The following is a 16262-nucleotide window of genomic DNA, read 5'->3' as shown; positions in this document are numbered from 1 at the left end:
CATATATAACATACAAAATACGTGTTGATTGACAGTTAATGTCATTGGTAAAGCTTTGGGTCAACAAGAGATTATTAGCAAAATTTTGGGGAAGTCCAAAGTAATATGCAGACTTCTGACTGAGTGTGTGTGGGGTCAGTGCCTCTGACCTCCATGTTGTTCTAGGGTCAACCGTATATTCCTAATGAAAAAAGTGTTCATACTAAAATGTTCAGTTTAGCCCCATTCCTCTACGCCTTTCTATTTTTTTTTTTAAGATGTTGTTTATCTACTTGAGAGAGAGAGAGAGAGAGCACACAAATAGGGGGAGGGGCAGAGGGAGAGGGAGAAGCAGGCTCCCTGACTGAGTGGGGAGCCCAATTCAGGACTTGATCCCATGATCTTGGGATCATGACCTGAGCTAAGGGTAGACACTTAACAGACTGAGCCACCCAGCGCCCCTCTCTAGGCCTTTCATTGCTATAGGAGCTGTTAGTGATTATATTATATTACCTCTGATGAGAATATGTGATTTCTTAAACATATATGTTAAGTTCTATAAAACATATATTTGTAAGTTTTTTTATATGGATAGAGCAGGGTTTTAGGCTAATAAAAATTTTCAGAGTTGATTCTTACAGTGTTTTGGGCCCATGAACATCAGTAAGGTCTGCTAAGCCGTCAAGTCTCACGACAATTTTTCCTGGTTCTCTTCCCATTGACCACCCGTGAATCTTCCAAATCGGACTTCTTTCTTCAGACAGACTCTCATTCTCAGCTGATGCTGCCGCTTCCTGCTCCATGCCGAGCACCAGAGCCCTGTGCCTGCAGTTCTCTACGCCTCCCGCCTGACACATGAATGCAACCTTCCCATCTTTCCACCTCTGTGGAAAATAGTCAGCCTTTTGTCCGAGGCTCATCTTTTCATCTGTGACCAGAGTCCCATTCCCTCTCTGTCCAACACACATTGCTTATAAACCTCTCCATCTCCTATAACTTCAGTTGCTTTCTTTCAGTAAATAAACCTATAAAATCTCTTTTATATTTCAAGAATATGTGTTATGGACATTGGGGAAGCTATGTGCTAGGGTGAGTGCTGTGAAGTGTGTAAACCTGGCGATTCACAGAACTGCACCCCTGGGGCTAATAATACATTAAATGCTAATAAAAAATTAAAAAATTAAAAAAAGAATATGCCATAATTATTTCCATTCCCTCTTCTTCCTTAACACCCGCAATAACCGTAACCTATCTTTTCCTTTGATCACTCTACTGAAGAACAATTCTTCTGATCTTTAATCACTTCTGTGTATTGCTACAACCACGGACACAATTTAATTTTCATCTTAATGGACTCTGTTGACCACTTCCTCTCTTTTCCTTGGTGTTTAGTGCACCAATGTCTCCTAAACTTAATTCTATGTCTCTGAGTCCTCCCTCTCAGTTCTGATCTTCTTTTCTTCTTCCTTCTTCCTTCTTTCTTCTTCCTTCTTCCTTTGCTCACCTTATAAGTATTATTATTATTGCCTTAGACTCTGTTTTCATTTACAGGTTATCTCATACTGGTCAACTTCATACAAACCTACGGATTTAACAACTGGCCACACTATGGAAGACTATCACATCAAAGACGTTTTTGATGAAATAGGGACCCGTATTTCTTAGTACTTTTTAGAATCTCCACTTGGATAATATATTGGTAATTCAAACTCAAAATATCTGAAACTGAACTCATGTCTTTTTTTATTACTGTTGAATTCACCCTGTGCCAGTACTAACATCACTTGATCATAGCAGGGATTAGCCTAAACTTGTCCATCACCAACATTCACTCAGTCTCTATGAACAACTAATAGTTTTTTGTTTTGTTTTGTTTTGTTTTGTTTTTTAAAGAGAGAGAGAGTGCATTGCATGTGAGTGGGAGTTAGGGAGAAGGAGGGGGAGAGGGTGAGAATCTTTTTTTTTTTTTTAAAGATTTATTTATTTGACAGAGAGAGATCACAAGCAGGCAGAGAGGCAGGCAGAGAGAGAGGAGGAAGCAGGCTCCCTGCTGAGCAGAGAGCCCGATGCGGGGCTCGATGCCAGGACCCTGAGATCATGACCTGAGCCGAAGGCAGCGGCTTAACCCACTGAGCCACCCAGGCGCCCCGAGGGTGAGAATCTTAAGCAGACTCTGCAATAGGGGCACAGCCCATCGCGGGGCTCAGTCCCACAACCCTGAGATTGTGACCTGAGCCAAAACCAAGAGCCAGTCGCTTAACTGACTGCCCCACCCAGGTACCTCTGAACACCTAATAGTTTTGACTGAAATGGACACACGGGAGATATAACTGTGGAGAAAAAGAAAGAACATGAAAGGTCTTGTGAACTAAGTGGGGTAGTTTAACCTGAATCCTGAAATATGTACGGAATCTTCAAAGGATTTTAATCAAGGCCTACTTCAGCCACATTAAGATACTTTGCAATTCCTGCTAGAGCAGCATTCCTTTTCCTGTAATGGCTTTGTAGATGCAATTACCTGTGATTAGAATCCCCTTCTTTTTCTTACCCAGCATCTACCCATCATCTAAAACTGGACTCATGCTTTCCAAGAGGCTCCCCTGAGTTTTCCTTATGCTGCAGTCTCAGTTACTTGCTCCTTCTCTGTTTTCATAAAATGCTGTACCTCACTCTAACATACGAGTCGTCTCCATGCTCTAATCTTTGATGTACTTCTATGTCTTTTCAAGTAGTTTGTGAGCTCCTCAAGGGTCACATCTATTCCCAGTAGCAATTATAGTGTCCACCGTTATAGTAGGGGTACAACAAATAAAGAAACTGAGGCACAGGAAGGTTAAGTGATAACAATAATCTGGCATGTAAGTAACTCTCAGAATCCAGTCTGGTTTTAGTCCTTCGGTATGGTTTGGTGGTGGTGGAAGTCCTTCTGCCTTAGGTGTTAGGGGACGTAATCTCCTTTTATAATTAGGCACAGTGTAACACCCACAGGTTATATAAACAGGATGAGGAAGAACAAACGGGGAAAAAAGCATAAGTACTAGGAAAAGAACAATCAGAGCATTCAAAGTCAAGGCTTTGAGCCAACCCTAAAAGGCTATTTAAGATCCTGGGCTGTGACACTCTGTGATAGCAGACAGACACCCCATGAGCTTGGGAAGCTTTAGAGAGCCAAGAAGTGTGTTTTTCAAGGACTCTAATTCTATATTCCTGGTATCCAAGGTATCACGTAGATCCTGGGAGTCCCTCCTCGGGCCCCAGTTTATTCCAGAAAAATTCAGTAAGGAGTTTGCCCATGAGACTTGACGGGACAGGTCAGTTCTTTGGAGAGTTGGATGATTTCTTCCTTCTCAAGTAAAGAAACAGCTGTTTCAAATCCAATTTTAATCCATGGGCTCCAGGAGATACATTTTGCATCAATTTACAGAGTGTCTGAATCAGAATACCTATCTTTTGACCCATAACTAGTTAATAACTACCCAAGTACAGGTTGAGAAAAGAAGGCTGATTCAAAGATCCTGTGCTCACCCTTCCAATGTCAAATAATAGTAGCCTGACGTTGTTTGGTTTTGTCTACCTACCAAAGACTCTACAGCTGATTTTTTTTCCCCTTCAAAATGGATTTATGGAACTTAGCAAGACTTACCTGTAACCGTTCTCCATTTTTAAGCCAGGTGATTACAGGTGGGGGCACTGCATCTGATTTGCATTCCAATGTCACTTGTCTGTTCCGTAACACAGTGAAATCCTGGGACTCATCAGTTCCAGCAATATTAGGGGGTACTGGGTATGAGAAAAAACATGTCAGAGGCTTTCAGTAAATAAGATAAAAAAATGATCTGAATTATCTTACATTTTCAACAAGTGTTGCTTCTGTTATACAAAATTAGAGGCATAAACTTAAGACATTACTTGTTCAATTTATCGTACAAATGGTTACCTGTAATAGACTTTTTTAAAAGTCTTATTCCGTATTTTCACATATATAAAGTACTGAAATTCTTCCAACAGTCACATGAATGACAGGCTAAGTAATATAATCACAATATCATCACCATTTAACAGGTAAAGAAACTAAGGCACAAAGAAGGGATTTCTTGTCCAGGTTCCACAGTTGGTACGAATTTTCTCTGAACATCAAATTTCCAAACTACTAAATCAGGGTCTGTTCCATCATAATATAGAGAAATGTAGACACTTTCATAATATTCAGAAATATATCTTTTTAATGTGACTTTTATCTACAGAATTTACATGTCAATTAATGGCAAGGTCTAATTTGTGTGTAGGGCTCATGGGAGGAAGGGAGGCACCTAAATTATAGACAATTTGCACTGCCTAGTCATCTAGGCTATGACAATGAAATAAGTAATTTCTGTTTGGTTTTTTAAATGTTCCTTTCCATAAAGGGTAATTTTTATCTCTATGTTGAAATAATATTGACCTGAGTCCAGTTGGCCCAAGAAGGTAGTTTGGCAATAAATCTTGAAGCTTTAACTGTGTATGTGTGTTTGTGTAATCAAGCAAGTGTACTTAGAGAATTTTATCAAAATAAAAGAATTAAGGACAGGCCGATAGGCCAATATGTATGCACAAAGATGTCTATAACAGTATTCCTCATACTGGTGAAAATACAAAAACAGCTTAAATATCCAAAAATTGGGAATGGATTAAATAAATGACAGCATGTTCATAAAATGGGACACTGGGCCATCACTAAAAAATGTTATAAAGATATGTTTTTTGACATGAAAACATGTTTATTAAACCATTAAGAGAGATGAAAAACGTGTTTGATACTATATGCTGTAGGGTACATTTCCGTGACAACACATTTGTATGCAAAAAAGCCTTTGTGTAATGAGACTGGATGATATATTTTCTTTTTCTTTTTTTTTTTTAAAGATTTTATTTATTTATTTGACAGACAGAGATCACAAGTAGCCAGAGAGGCAGGCAGAGAGAGAGGAAGGGAAGCAGGCTCCCTGTCGAGCGGAGAGCCCAATACGGGGCTCGATCCCAGGACTCTGGGATCATGACCTGAGCCAAAGGCAGAGGCTTTAACCCACTGAGTCATCCAGGTGCCCTGATATATTTTCTTCTTTACTGTAATTTATAGTCTATGATTTTAAATAAAGAACTATGAATTATTTGTGCAGAAACAAAATGAATGAGTCAGAAAGTCCACTGAAGTATTTCCAAAAAGCACTTGATCAGCCAGATATAAGAATCAGATTTACAAAATACATATTTCCTTATACATAAACATATCTTATGGTGTGCTAGGGAGTTGCCCCATGTTCCATCAATTATGGCTTCTAGATAGGTATTAGTATATGATAGATGGCAGGATATTTTGCCAAATTTACCATGCACTCTCACTAAATATTCTTTATCATCATCTCCTGCAGTACTGGATGCCAGACACGTATATCTTCCTGTATCCTCCACCTGCAAAGTCCAAATAAGTGAATTACACAATGTTAACATGTCAGGTTTCGTGAAGAGAATAAGTATTCACTGGAATGAATATAAAGTCTCCCACAAAACAAGGTATCATGAAGATAGCACAACAAATCAAATTTAATAAACTGTTTTCACATTTGTGATTAGCTCTCTGCCAAGCTATGCTTTAAGAGGGTTTCAATATTTGATCTCAAAATGTTTGCAGGTTAGGTATATTTAATGATCTCAGAAAAGGCAGGTATATATATAGGACCTAGCACCAGAAGTCACAGACGAGATGCACAATGTTTATTGAACAAATAAGTATTCATGGACGTAAATGTAGACTTAAAAGTTCAACTGGCATCTTCCTGAAGAAAAGGAAATACAATTTATTAAGTAAACAAATAAAATATCAGGTTACTTAAAGTACATTAATACCATATCTTGAATGCATCTTTGGTAAATGTGGTGAAACAAAAGAGCTACATTATATAATCTGGCTGTAAATTGTGTCAGACTGATAGCATGATCTACTATTACCTGACTAAAACCAGAAACATTTCTTTAAAAACCCTGTGCATAGTTTCCACTGCAAGTGTTAGTCTTCCTTCAAATGTTTGACATTGTGTAGACACAGCCCATGCTTACGTACGCATAAAATATACTCTGGAAAACAGATGATCTTACTTCTGTGAAAAAAATGTCTTTTGGAAAAGCAGAAAAATCCTGTTTTCACTTATTTTACTACTTGAACATTCTTAGAATATTGTGAATTTTTAAATTCTTACATTCAAAACCGACTTTATAGGTATGGAAAAACTTTTTGGTAGGCTGCCAAACCTCCTTCAAAAAATTTAAGACTAGTATGTTTGCAAAAATACTTCAACTTTAAGAAGAATGACACTTGCACAGCCCTTCAATTAAGAGTTTAAAATAATGTACTGAGGCCTAGAGAATAATTTTTGCATTTCCCATCATATGTTGAGAGCCGTTAAAACTCAACTTTTCTGGGGCACCTGGGTGGCTCAGTGGGTTAAAGCCTCTGCCTTCGGCTCAGGTCGTGATCCCAGGGTCCTGGGATCGAGCCCCACATCGGGCTCTCTGCTCCGCGGGGAGCCTGCTTCCCCCTTCTCTCTCTGCCTGCCTCTCTGCCTACTTGTGATCTCTGTCTGTCAAATAAATAAATAAAATCTTTAAAAAACAAAAAAACAAAACTCAACTTTTCTCGATCAACTCATTTTATTCCCAAGTAATATTGCCCTCTCCACTTGTTTTGACTTAACCAAACTTGAACCATCATTCATGTCTACTCTTAAATCTTGCTTCCTCCAATAAATACTTCCTGATAATTTGTGCCTTTCTGTATGCCTACAGTCATCATTGGTAGCTATATTTTCTAGACTGTGTTCTGTTCGTAGGGTGTCAGAAAAGTTATAGTTAATCAAATTTCTCTAGAGTAGTATTTTGCAGTATTGTTGACATGTACTATGGCTCACAGAGGAGAGAAAGATATAGTATATAAAGTTTTTCAATTCTATTTGGTCACGGAATTTCCCCCATTGGAATAACTCACAGAACTAGTGCTTGGGGGTGCCTGGGAGGCTCAGCTGGTTGGGCGGCTGCCTTCAGCTCAGGTCATGATCCTGGGATCGAGTCCCGCATCAGGCTCCCTGCTTCTCCCTCTGACACTTCCCTTTCTCATACTCTTTCTCTCTCTCAAATAAATAAATAAAATTAAAAAAAAAAAAGAACTAGTGTTTGATGGAAGATACTTTAGGAAACTCCTGTCTGTTCCACACAATTTAGAATCTGCAAAGCTTCCAATATGTGTCAGGCATAACTGTATGTTACAGACACATACATGAGAAGACAGAGTCCCGATAAGTGAAATATAATGTATAATGTACAAGACGCCCTGAAGACACAGGAGCAGAGGAACCAAGGTCAGTCTTGGGACTTGATAATATTTAATTTTCTACTTCTAAAATATCTAAGAATGGTTTTCTTACCGTTTCTTTTCTTAATTTTGTCATGTGTTTAGTTTTATATCCCCTAGACAACCGGAAACTTCTCGAAGGCTGATACATGTTTTAGATATTATGTTTGTATTCTCCACAATAGCTACCTCCTGTGGGTCACCATCTAATAATGTGATCTTTGTCTCCTTTCATTAATTAAACCCAACTATATGATGTTTCCATATAAGACCTACCATGATGGGGCCTTAATCTTCCCTTTAAGCTTTCTTTATCATTATTCTTTTGTATTTATAATTCTATTCCACACAGTTCCCTGTATCCTTATGTAACAAAATTCTTTTGGCTCCTTTTTTATCGGTTGAAATTATAACATTTGAGGATTTTCATTCAGTAAGTGGTTTGAGAGCTAACCTCAGTTTTCTCAGAGCTACTGCAATGTTTGACGGAGAGGAAAGAGGGGAATGGAAGGCGTGTTCTCCTCGATATGAGAAACAAGGAACATGCTGAGTTCTACTGGTTAGGTCTTTGAAGCTGAAGTAGGATGGAGACCCAGCTCTGTCACTGAACAGTGGTGAGTACTTGGACGGCAAGTACTTGATCTCTCTGTGCCTGTTTCTGGTTGTGTAGAATGGAGATAAAGACTGCCTCACAGAGTTGACATGAGAGTCACTGGTGTGACAGAGCCCAGAGCCGTACACAGGACGGACACAGTAGACACGTCATAGCCCTTAGCTCTCTTTTTTCAGGTCCCTTTCCTTCCTCTTTCTTCAGTGAAAATGCACACAGAATATAATTAAATAATCTGTTATTCCATGTTTAAAGGGATGATGATTATCACAACAATTGCAGCAGGAGAAACCATTCTAACTCTATTTAACACTATTACATGCCTGTGGCACTGGTCTAAGCATATCATCTTTTTTTTTTTAGGCTTTATTTATTTATTTGACAGACAGAGATCACAAGGAGGCAGAGAGGCAGGCACAGAGAGAGGAAGGGAAGCAGTCTCCCTGCTGCACAGAGAACGCGATGCGGGGCTCGATCCCAGGACTCTGGGATCATGACCTGAGCTGAAGGCAGAGGCTTAACCCACTGAGCCACCCAGGTGCCCCTAAGCATATCATCTTAAATGATCTTTTAAATCCTCAAGTGGAGTAATAAGGTATTATTACTATTTTTATCCCAAAGTTACAGACGAGGCTATTAAGGCACAGATGGAGAATATCTATAATATAAGATTCGTCGTTGTGAGTAAAACAGAAGATTGCTATGGCGAGGCATCCCAGACATATGTCTTTTTAATATATTTACGTTTCTGATGAATTTCCTTAAACATAAACTATAAGAACAATTTTACTGAGCTGAGTGTTTAAAAAATTGCATCTCTTCAGATTTTTATATCTGCTAGTTAATTCTGGAGACCAAAATTGCTCTTTGAGGCCTCATATGTATATATGTTGAACAGCTTTTCGCCAGTTCTGTAAAGAGCTACATGGCACAAATTAAGAACCTGGGGAAATACTCTCTTATGGCCCCTTGAAAAAACTTGCAAAAATTAAAGTGTCTTGCCTTCTTCCAAGTTTCATATGATACTTCCACTGCTTCTCTTAGTCTCTCCAAGCACGCATACCACAGCACCAATCTACCCTTGTTAAGGTTAGAGAGAGGGATCTTATGATCTATTTGGACTCAAAAAAAATCATTTTTCCATTGTGCCTATATTAGCAAGTGAGAAGTATAAGCCAGGATAAAATAACTTTTTTGACTTCCACACTTACCTGAGCACTAGATATTCGAAGCACTGCTCCACCTCCAAGAGTTTGTACCTGATCTGTCTGTGGGAGGGGCCGTCCATCTTTCATCCAGGTGATTTTAGGAGTTGGGATTCCAGAAGCAAAGCAGGTAAGTTCAAGTGGATTATTAACAATCACTGATATCTCTACAGGTTCTTCTGATCCATTGATATGAGGTGGTTCTGTTTAGAGGGAATTAAAAAGAACAACAAAATAAACTCGCTGTTTGATACATTACTGCTGATTAGGAAAACTTAAGAGGAAATTCATCTCAAATTTATGTTCATATAATATAAGTTGGTCAAATACCAAAATGATCATTCCTAGATGTTATTACCATTTGTCACTGGCACGATTTTAAAAGGGATGGCTAATGTCTATCTGAGATCATGAAGGAAAAGGCAAGCCAGTCCCAGGCAATTATAGCTCAGCAACAGGGATTCAGCTACAACAGTCTCACCTAACTGCCAAGATTGGAGAACAATAAAAACTAAACTCATCTTATACCATTTTTTAAAGAGGGATATTGTAGCTATTGTTTCTACAAAAGCAACAGGCAAATGCTGTGGAATTCTGCTATCATCTTTTCTATGAGGCACTTTAAGAGGAAACAATGACTAAGCAAAAGAAAAAATAGTTACATTTGGAGACTATTTCTGTATAAAACACATTTGTTATGTCTGGGCAGAAATAATTTCCTTTTTTTGTTATTTATATTTCTAAATTACCTTTCTCAAGAGGATGTTAAAGAATCTAAACACTTGGAAGAAACATTAATGTTCCTTAGTCCAACTATTCTCAAGTTTAGGAATCCCTTTAAAACAGACTTTTCATACAATGATCATTCAAGTTTTCTACGAACATTTCCAGCTTACTATTTCACAAGGCAAGCCAAAATAGCTGTTGGACAGCTCCAAGGATTAGACTTTTTTTTTTTTTTTTTTTAATCAGGAATATAGTTTATAACAGAGATTCACAGCAGAGCCTGAATTTGAATCCTGGCTCTAATAATTATTAGCTTAGTGGATTTGGGCAAACCTCTAAAGTAAGAATAGCACTATTATTTAACTAATAGGATTACTGTGAGCATCCAATGAGATAATCTATAAACTACAATTTCTTTTTGTGTTTCTGAATATATTTTATAATTAAAGATTTTTTAAAGAGTTATTGTTACTACAATGTCTACTATAGCTGTTGGTATTATTATTAAAACCTGCTTACTAAAGAAAAAAAACAAAAAACAAAACTCCACCTATGGTCCTCATTTTCCTTAAATCTAATATTCCTTTTCAGATTATAATTAAGAAGTCAGAGTTTCTTAACCGCTGACCCACATGACTTCTTTTTTACTTTCATTCATCTTATGTATTGCTGTCAAAATCCATTTTCTTAAGTGCATTTTAGAATGATCCAAGATTTCTGCTTAAAGGATTTCAGTGTTTCCATGTTGCTTACTGAATTAAATAAAAACTCTTCATCATGGCTTCCAAAGCTTTTGCAATAGGTCTCTATCTTTATAAAATTATGTACTTTTAATATACTTAAGTAACCTAGGCTTCAAATTCAACTACTTCTGTCCTTCAGCAAGTCCCGTCTCTTTTTGCTTTGTGACTTTACTAATGCTATTCCTTCTACTGTTATAACCTCCAATAGTCCCATCCCCTAACTGAGCATGTTCAAGTACTATGAAGGTCACATCAATGTCATTAAATTCATTTATAAAAACTGTAAATCCTTTCTTGTTTCTCTCAACACTAACAATAAAATTTCTCTCCCTTTAAATTCCCAAAGCATGTTGTCCATATCACTCAAAAGCACTTATCTGATTCTCCATTTGACCAAAGTCAATTCTTTATTCCTTCCATTTATTAGTTATTTACCATGTTTTGATCACTATGGATACAAAGATCAGTTAGGCATGGTCTTTATCCTCAAAGCTTATAGTCACTAGATTTAAAACAACAACATTAGCAATAATAGAAATAACATATTCCCATCTGATTCAAACCGTCATCAGATATTACAGATAGATGTTAATTTAAGTGACTATGAACTATTTTATTCCGTGTCTTGTCCATATGTCATATACTTTGGACAGAGTAGGAGGTGTACATACTCTGATGACTACAAATCTCATGGTTTTAGCTTATATCTGTCTTCTGAGCTTGAAATCCACAAATGCAATTATCAGATTAATATCTCCAGTGGAATATTTGGACACTACTTCAAATTTTAACATGTATTCAGAAAAACAGCTGTTACCTTATTCCTCAAAACCTGGTCCCTTTCCACATTTCCTGCATTTATGAGATGGATCTACCAATCAATAGTCATATATGCCAGAAACTCAGAGTCATCCTTGATATCTTCTTCATTCTACTCTATAATCAAATCCACAAGGAAGTCCTAATACTTCTACCTGCTATTATTTCCAAATACATTTTTTCCTCTTACCTCTATTACTAGTCTGAGCTACAATGCTATTTACTTGGACTAACATCACCTATTTCCTGCTTTTAGGTACCCAGCCCTATTTGTTTCTTTCACATTAAGAGACCCCAATTTTGTTGGGGTTGTCAGTGTGCTAAAAACTCCATTTCCTATTCTCTGTAGTAGATGGTAGATGGAGTGGTCTGTGAAGATTCTGTTCAATGACATGTATATGGAAGTGTTTTTGTAGGTCCTCTAAGATAGTCCCTATAGAGGCAACTCTTCACCTTTCCTCTTTTTTCTGCTCTGCTGTTGCATCTAGTGATGCTGGGGGTGACCAGACAATGCACGATCACTGACCAACCATGATGTAAAAGTCAAGAGAACTGTAAATATCCGAGCTGGTCAACCAGCATAACTACTGCCTATCTCCAGACATCTCACTCAGCAAGAAAAACAGAAGTTATTTGTTCAAGCTGTCCAACTTAGACTCTGCTATTCACAGCCAAGCACAATTCCTAATAATACATGGGTCTCTTGGAGTCTACTCTTGTCCTTCTCCAAGTAGCTGTCCACTTTGCAGTCAGTGGTTTTTTCAAACTGCAGTTCCACTCATGGCATTCCACATATTAGAACTTCTAATGGTTTCCCATTGTTCTAGGATAAAAACCAAATTTTTAGTGTGGTCAACAAAGCTCTTCATAGGCTGGACCCTGTCGAAACCCCTTAGCTTTATTTTGCATGAGCTTTCTTCTTGTTTTCAATATCTGAGTTACATTGGGCTTTTCAGAATAACTAATACATCATGACACCTTCCACCATGTGGATAGCATGAAACTAAGAATAGCAGTTCTCCAGGTTAGGATGGTTACTTTCACATTTGGGGTGTAGCACTGACCCAAGTGAAGACTTTTTCAGGTTTTAATGGAATTAGCTTTCAACAGATGCTGAAATGCTGAATCTTCTCATCTTTCTGCTGAGCCAGTTTTCAAATCTGTTTTAAGAAGAAATTATCCTTAAAACCCTTGTAGGTAGGAAGGTGGTTCTTTGTATGCCATGCTAACAACATCATTGTTTTCTTGCTCAGTTTTCTACATCCAGAAGTGCCCTGGGCTGTGATTCTATTGCTGGGTTCTTGAATTCCTAGGGAGCATGCTTTCCCTCTTTCCCTCTGCCACATGTTGGACCAGGCCATATGTCACACACATAGTAGGTGTATAGTGATTATTTGCTACATGATGACTGGAAACATGGCTGGACCATAATGTATAGGCAATAGTTCATACTTAATATGGCAATAAGGTATGAGAGCACATTTATATCATCTCCTGTTATTCCCGAGATCCTGTGAATTGGTGTACAGGGATTTGTTATTCTAGCCTTCCTTATCAAAACACATTTTATTCTGTCTTTTGTCTCTAAATACCCTGGACTACCTCCTCCACTACCAACCTTCATTGTAAGGAACATTCTTCTATACCACAGTCTCTTCTTTGTTTATTTAAATAGCGTTCTGCCTCCCTCTACAGTTAAAACGCCCTTTAATCTAGCTAGCAAGCATCTAATTCCATTCAATTCAATCCAATGGATAAATATCACCTGTCAAATGCTAAATCTTGGGAATACAGCAATAGGTAAGGTGGGTACTGCCCATCCCAGAGCTTAGTTAAGGAGGAAGCAGACTTGTTACACAAATGATTAAATTGGTATAAGTACTGTGAGAAAGATTACAGGGTATTCTGAAAATACATGCTAGCCCCATGCCAAAATTATTCTTATCATTCTTTGTGAGGTATATTTTGTTCTGGAAGAGCTTGAGGTTTTACCTACATTGTAGTGAAAAAACAAACAGAACTCCCCCAAAATAATTAATTATGGAAAGAGTTGATCGCTTTCATCTTCAGTTCTCTCCCAAAGTCAAAATTTTTGACTTCAAGTAAAAGATGTGTTTTCTCTTTATATTACTTGTTCGCATGTAGAACATGGTATTATACATTTCAAATATTTGTTTTTTCTTTTTTATTTTTTTTAAAGATTTTATTTATGTATTTGACAGAGATCACAAGTAGGCAGAGAGAGAGGGAGGAGGAAGCAGGCTCCCCGCCAAGCAGAGAGCCTGATGCGGGGCTCGATCCCAGGACCCTGAGATCATGACCTGAGCCGAAGGCAGAGGCTTTAACCCACTGAGCCACCCAGGCGCCCCTCAAATATTTGTTTTAATGCACACAATAGTAAATGGAACTAGGCTACATGAAATGACTATTATAACAATAATCTATAGATTGGATCATTTGAAAAGACTGTTTGAAATAGCGTAAAGTAGTATAAATATCACGCTTTTCCATTAAACTGGTATTTATCAAGAGCTTTAATTCTTGAATAAACTTAAAAATCTATTTATCAGGGTGCCTGGGTGGCTCAGTGGGTTAAGCCTCTGCCTTCGGCCAGGTCATGATCTCAGGGTCCTGGGATGGAGCCCTGCATCAGTCTCTCTGCTCAGCAGGGAGCCTGCTTCTCCCTCTCCTTCTGCCTGCCTCTCTGCCTACTTGTAATCTCTCTGTCAAATAAATAAATAAAAATCTTTAAAAAAATCTATTTATCAATTGGTTGTATGATTTGTTAATGAATAATGTTTTATGAGTGGGAATTTTCATCTTTTAGATAGATAAGAAACAAAATCATTTAAATTTAACATGCTTAAGGTAAGAGTAAACCCAGGTAAATTACAAAACAGAAATATGAAATACAACGAAGTTTTTACAAATTTTATCCCATAGCAAGTGATTCTAAGAATTACACATACTTACTAAATATTTATTGTCACTTATTTCCCAACTATTGAAAGTTTACGTACCCAGGACCTTCAGGATAAAGTGTTTGTTGACTTCTCCAGCTTCATTTGAGGCAATGCAGATGTACCTTCCTGAATCTTCAGTCTCTGCTTTGTTGAGCTGAAGAACCATTCCTTGAGTGCTTATTGTCAGACGGGTATTAGGACCCAGAGGCTGGCCATCTCTAAGCCAGGACATCCTGGGAGTTGGGGTTCCATCTGTAAAGCATGTCATGGAGGTAGAACTACCCTTGACTATTGTGATCTCCTCTGTTCCCATTGCATTGTCCAGATTTGGTGGCACTACACAGAAAATAAAACGGGTAAAATTTACACATCTATTCTAATTTGAGACCAATTTAGATTAAAAACTTTTTTAATGGTTCAGGTAATTCTATAGTGTTTCTATGATTTATTTTAAAATACAGAATTTAAGATAGCATATAAATAACTACTGACTATTTTATAAAAACAGGTTTTAGATAGGCTCATTATTAACCTTCCAAAATATTAGCAACAAAACCTCAGGATGGTTTTCTTGTAGAGCATATAAAATTTAAATGAGCTTTAAGTTTTGGCCATTTTTTAACTTTTTAGGTTTGTCTCTTTAATTTGTTACAATGTATATTATAGTTTCAGAAGTATATTCTCAACTGTTGTATGTAGGATAAAGAAGATAATACCAGTTTCTAGAGTAAGTTTTATATAATCCAAAAAATTAATTTGTAGACTATAGTAAATAGTTACTTAACTGTTCTGAGATGTTCTTGGGGATTTAGAAATTTGGACCACTAAACCTTAATATTTCAGAAATGGAATGTTTTTAGTTCTCTGTCTACACACACACACACACACACACACATATTCATGCATATTTTAAATACTCAAAATAAGCCACTAATATTATTAGAAAATAGTCTGAACTTTCTCTTTGTATGAAAACACAGGTCCATGCATCTGGATTGAAATGCTATTTTTAAAAATTTAGATTTGACTTAAGGCAAAACTCCAGGTTAAAAGAGTATTTGAACAGACAGTATGTTCCAATACATACGGACCCTTTGGGAGAAAACACACTGTTTCCTAGTTAGCAAGATCCTATTTCACTAGTTCTTTCTGACAAGTCAATATCTAAATATAATCTTGTTGCTTAATATTGTAAAGTACTAGGATCATCTTGGAGACATACCAAGAACTCGAAGGCTGTAATGCTTATTATCCACCCCAGCTCTGTTGGAGGCCACACAGGTGTACATGGCAACATCAGACACCTGAGCTCTCACAATCCTGAAAAACAGTTTGACCCAATCATTCACAATTTAACCCCATTCAACATATACAAAGAAAATATTTCTGATTTATACACAGATTATGACTAATGCTGGGAAACTTTAGTTATGAAGTGTGTAACGATGCATCAAAAATACAGATGCCTGCAATGCAATTTGTTCCACAAAGCTGATTAGGCACAGAGAGCAAGCCATTAAAAATAGAACATAATTTAGGAGTGAATATTTTTCTAATATCCCTTAATAAAGAAGGATGCTAACATGAAAATCACATGACTGCAGTATGCAGCTCATCATCACTTTGCCACAGAAAGTTTTCTCTTGGAAATACATATGGGATAGAAAGACCTATTTTATACAAATTTACTAAAACATGAGCATTTAAATAAGAAAAAAAATTCCATTTTATAGTTGTTTCCTCCCTCTTCTAAAAAGATACCAGAAAGTGAAAACTAAACAATGGTAAAAATTTAGGAAAACACATTTCTTAAGCACCATTTAGATAAAGTTAAAG

The 16262-nt window shown here is 37.2% G+C and overlaps 1 protein-coding gene across 1 annotated transcript in view; it reads right to left on the bottom strand.

Annotated features, from left to right (window-relative positions):
* LOC111150763 (hemicentin 1) overlaps window positions 1-16262 on the bottom strand; it is a 471859-nt gene that overhangs the window by 76185 nt on the left and 379412 nt on the right. Inside the window, exons 67-71 of the mRNA XM_022508355.1 lie at window positions 15649-15746; window positions 14484-14762; window positions 9182-9378; window positions 5346-5427; window positions 3623-3759 (exon numbers count right to left, since the gene is read on the bottom strand). Of these exons, the coding sequence (XP_022364063.1) occupies window positions 3623-3759; window positions 5346-5427; window positions 9182-9378; window positions 14484-14762; window positions 15649-15746 (793 nt within the window). The remainder of the gene's footprint in view (window positions 1-3622; window positions 3760-5345; window positions 5428-9181; window positions 9379-14483; window positions 14763-15648; window positions 15747-16262) is intronic.

The sequence above is a fragment of the Enhydra lutris genome, unplaced genomic scaffold, assembly GCF_002288905.1.
Source record: "Enhydra lutris kenyoni isolate GAN:26980312 unplaced genomic scaffold, ASM228890v2 scaffoldscaffold24, whole genome shotgun sequence".
NCBI lineage: Eukaryota > Metazoa > Chordata > Mammalia > Carnivora > Mustelidae > Enhydra > Enhydra lutris.
This window is presented reverse-complemented; position numbering and strand designations above follow the sequence as displayed.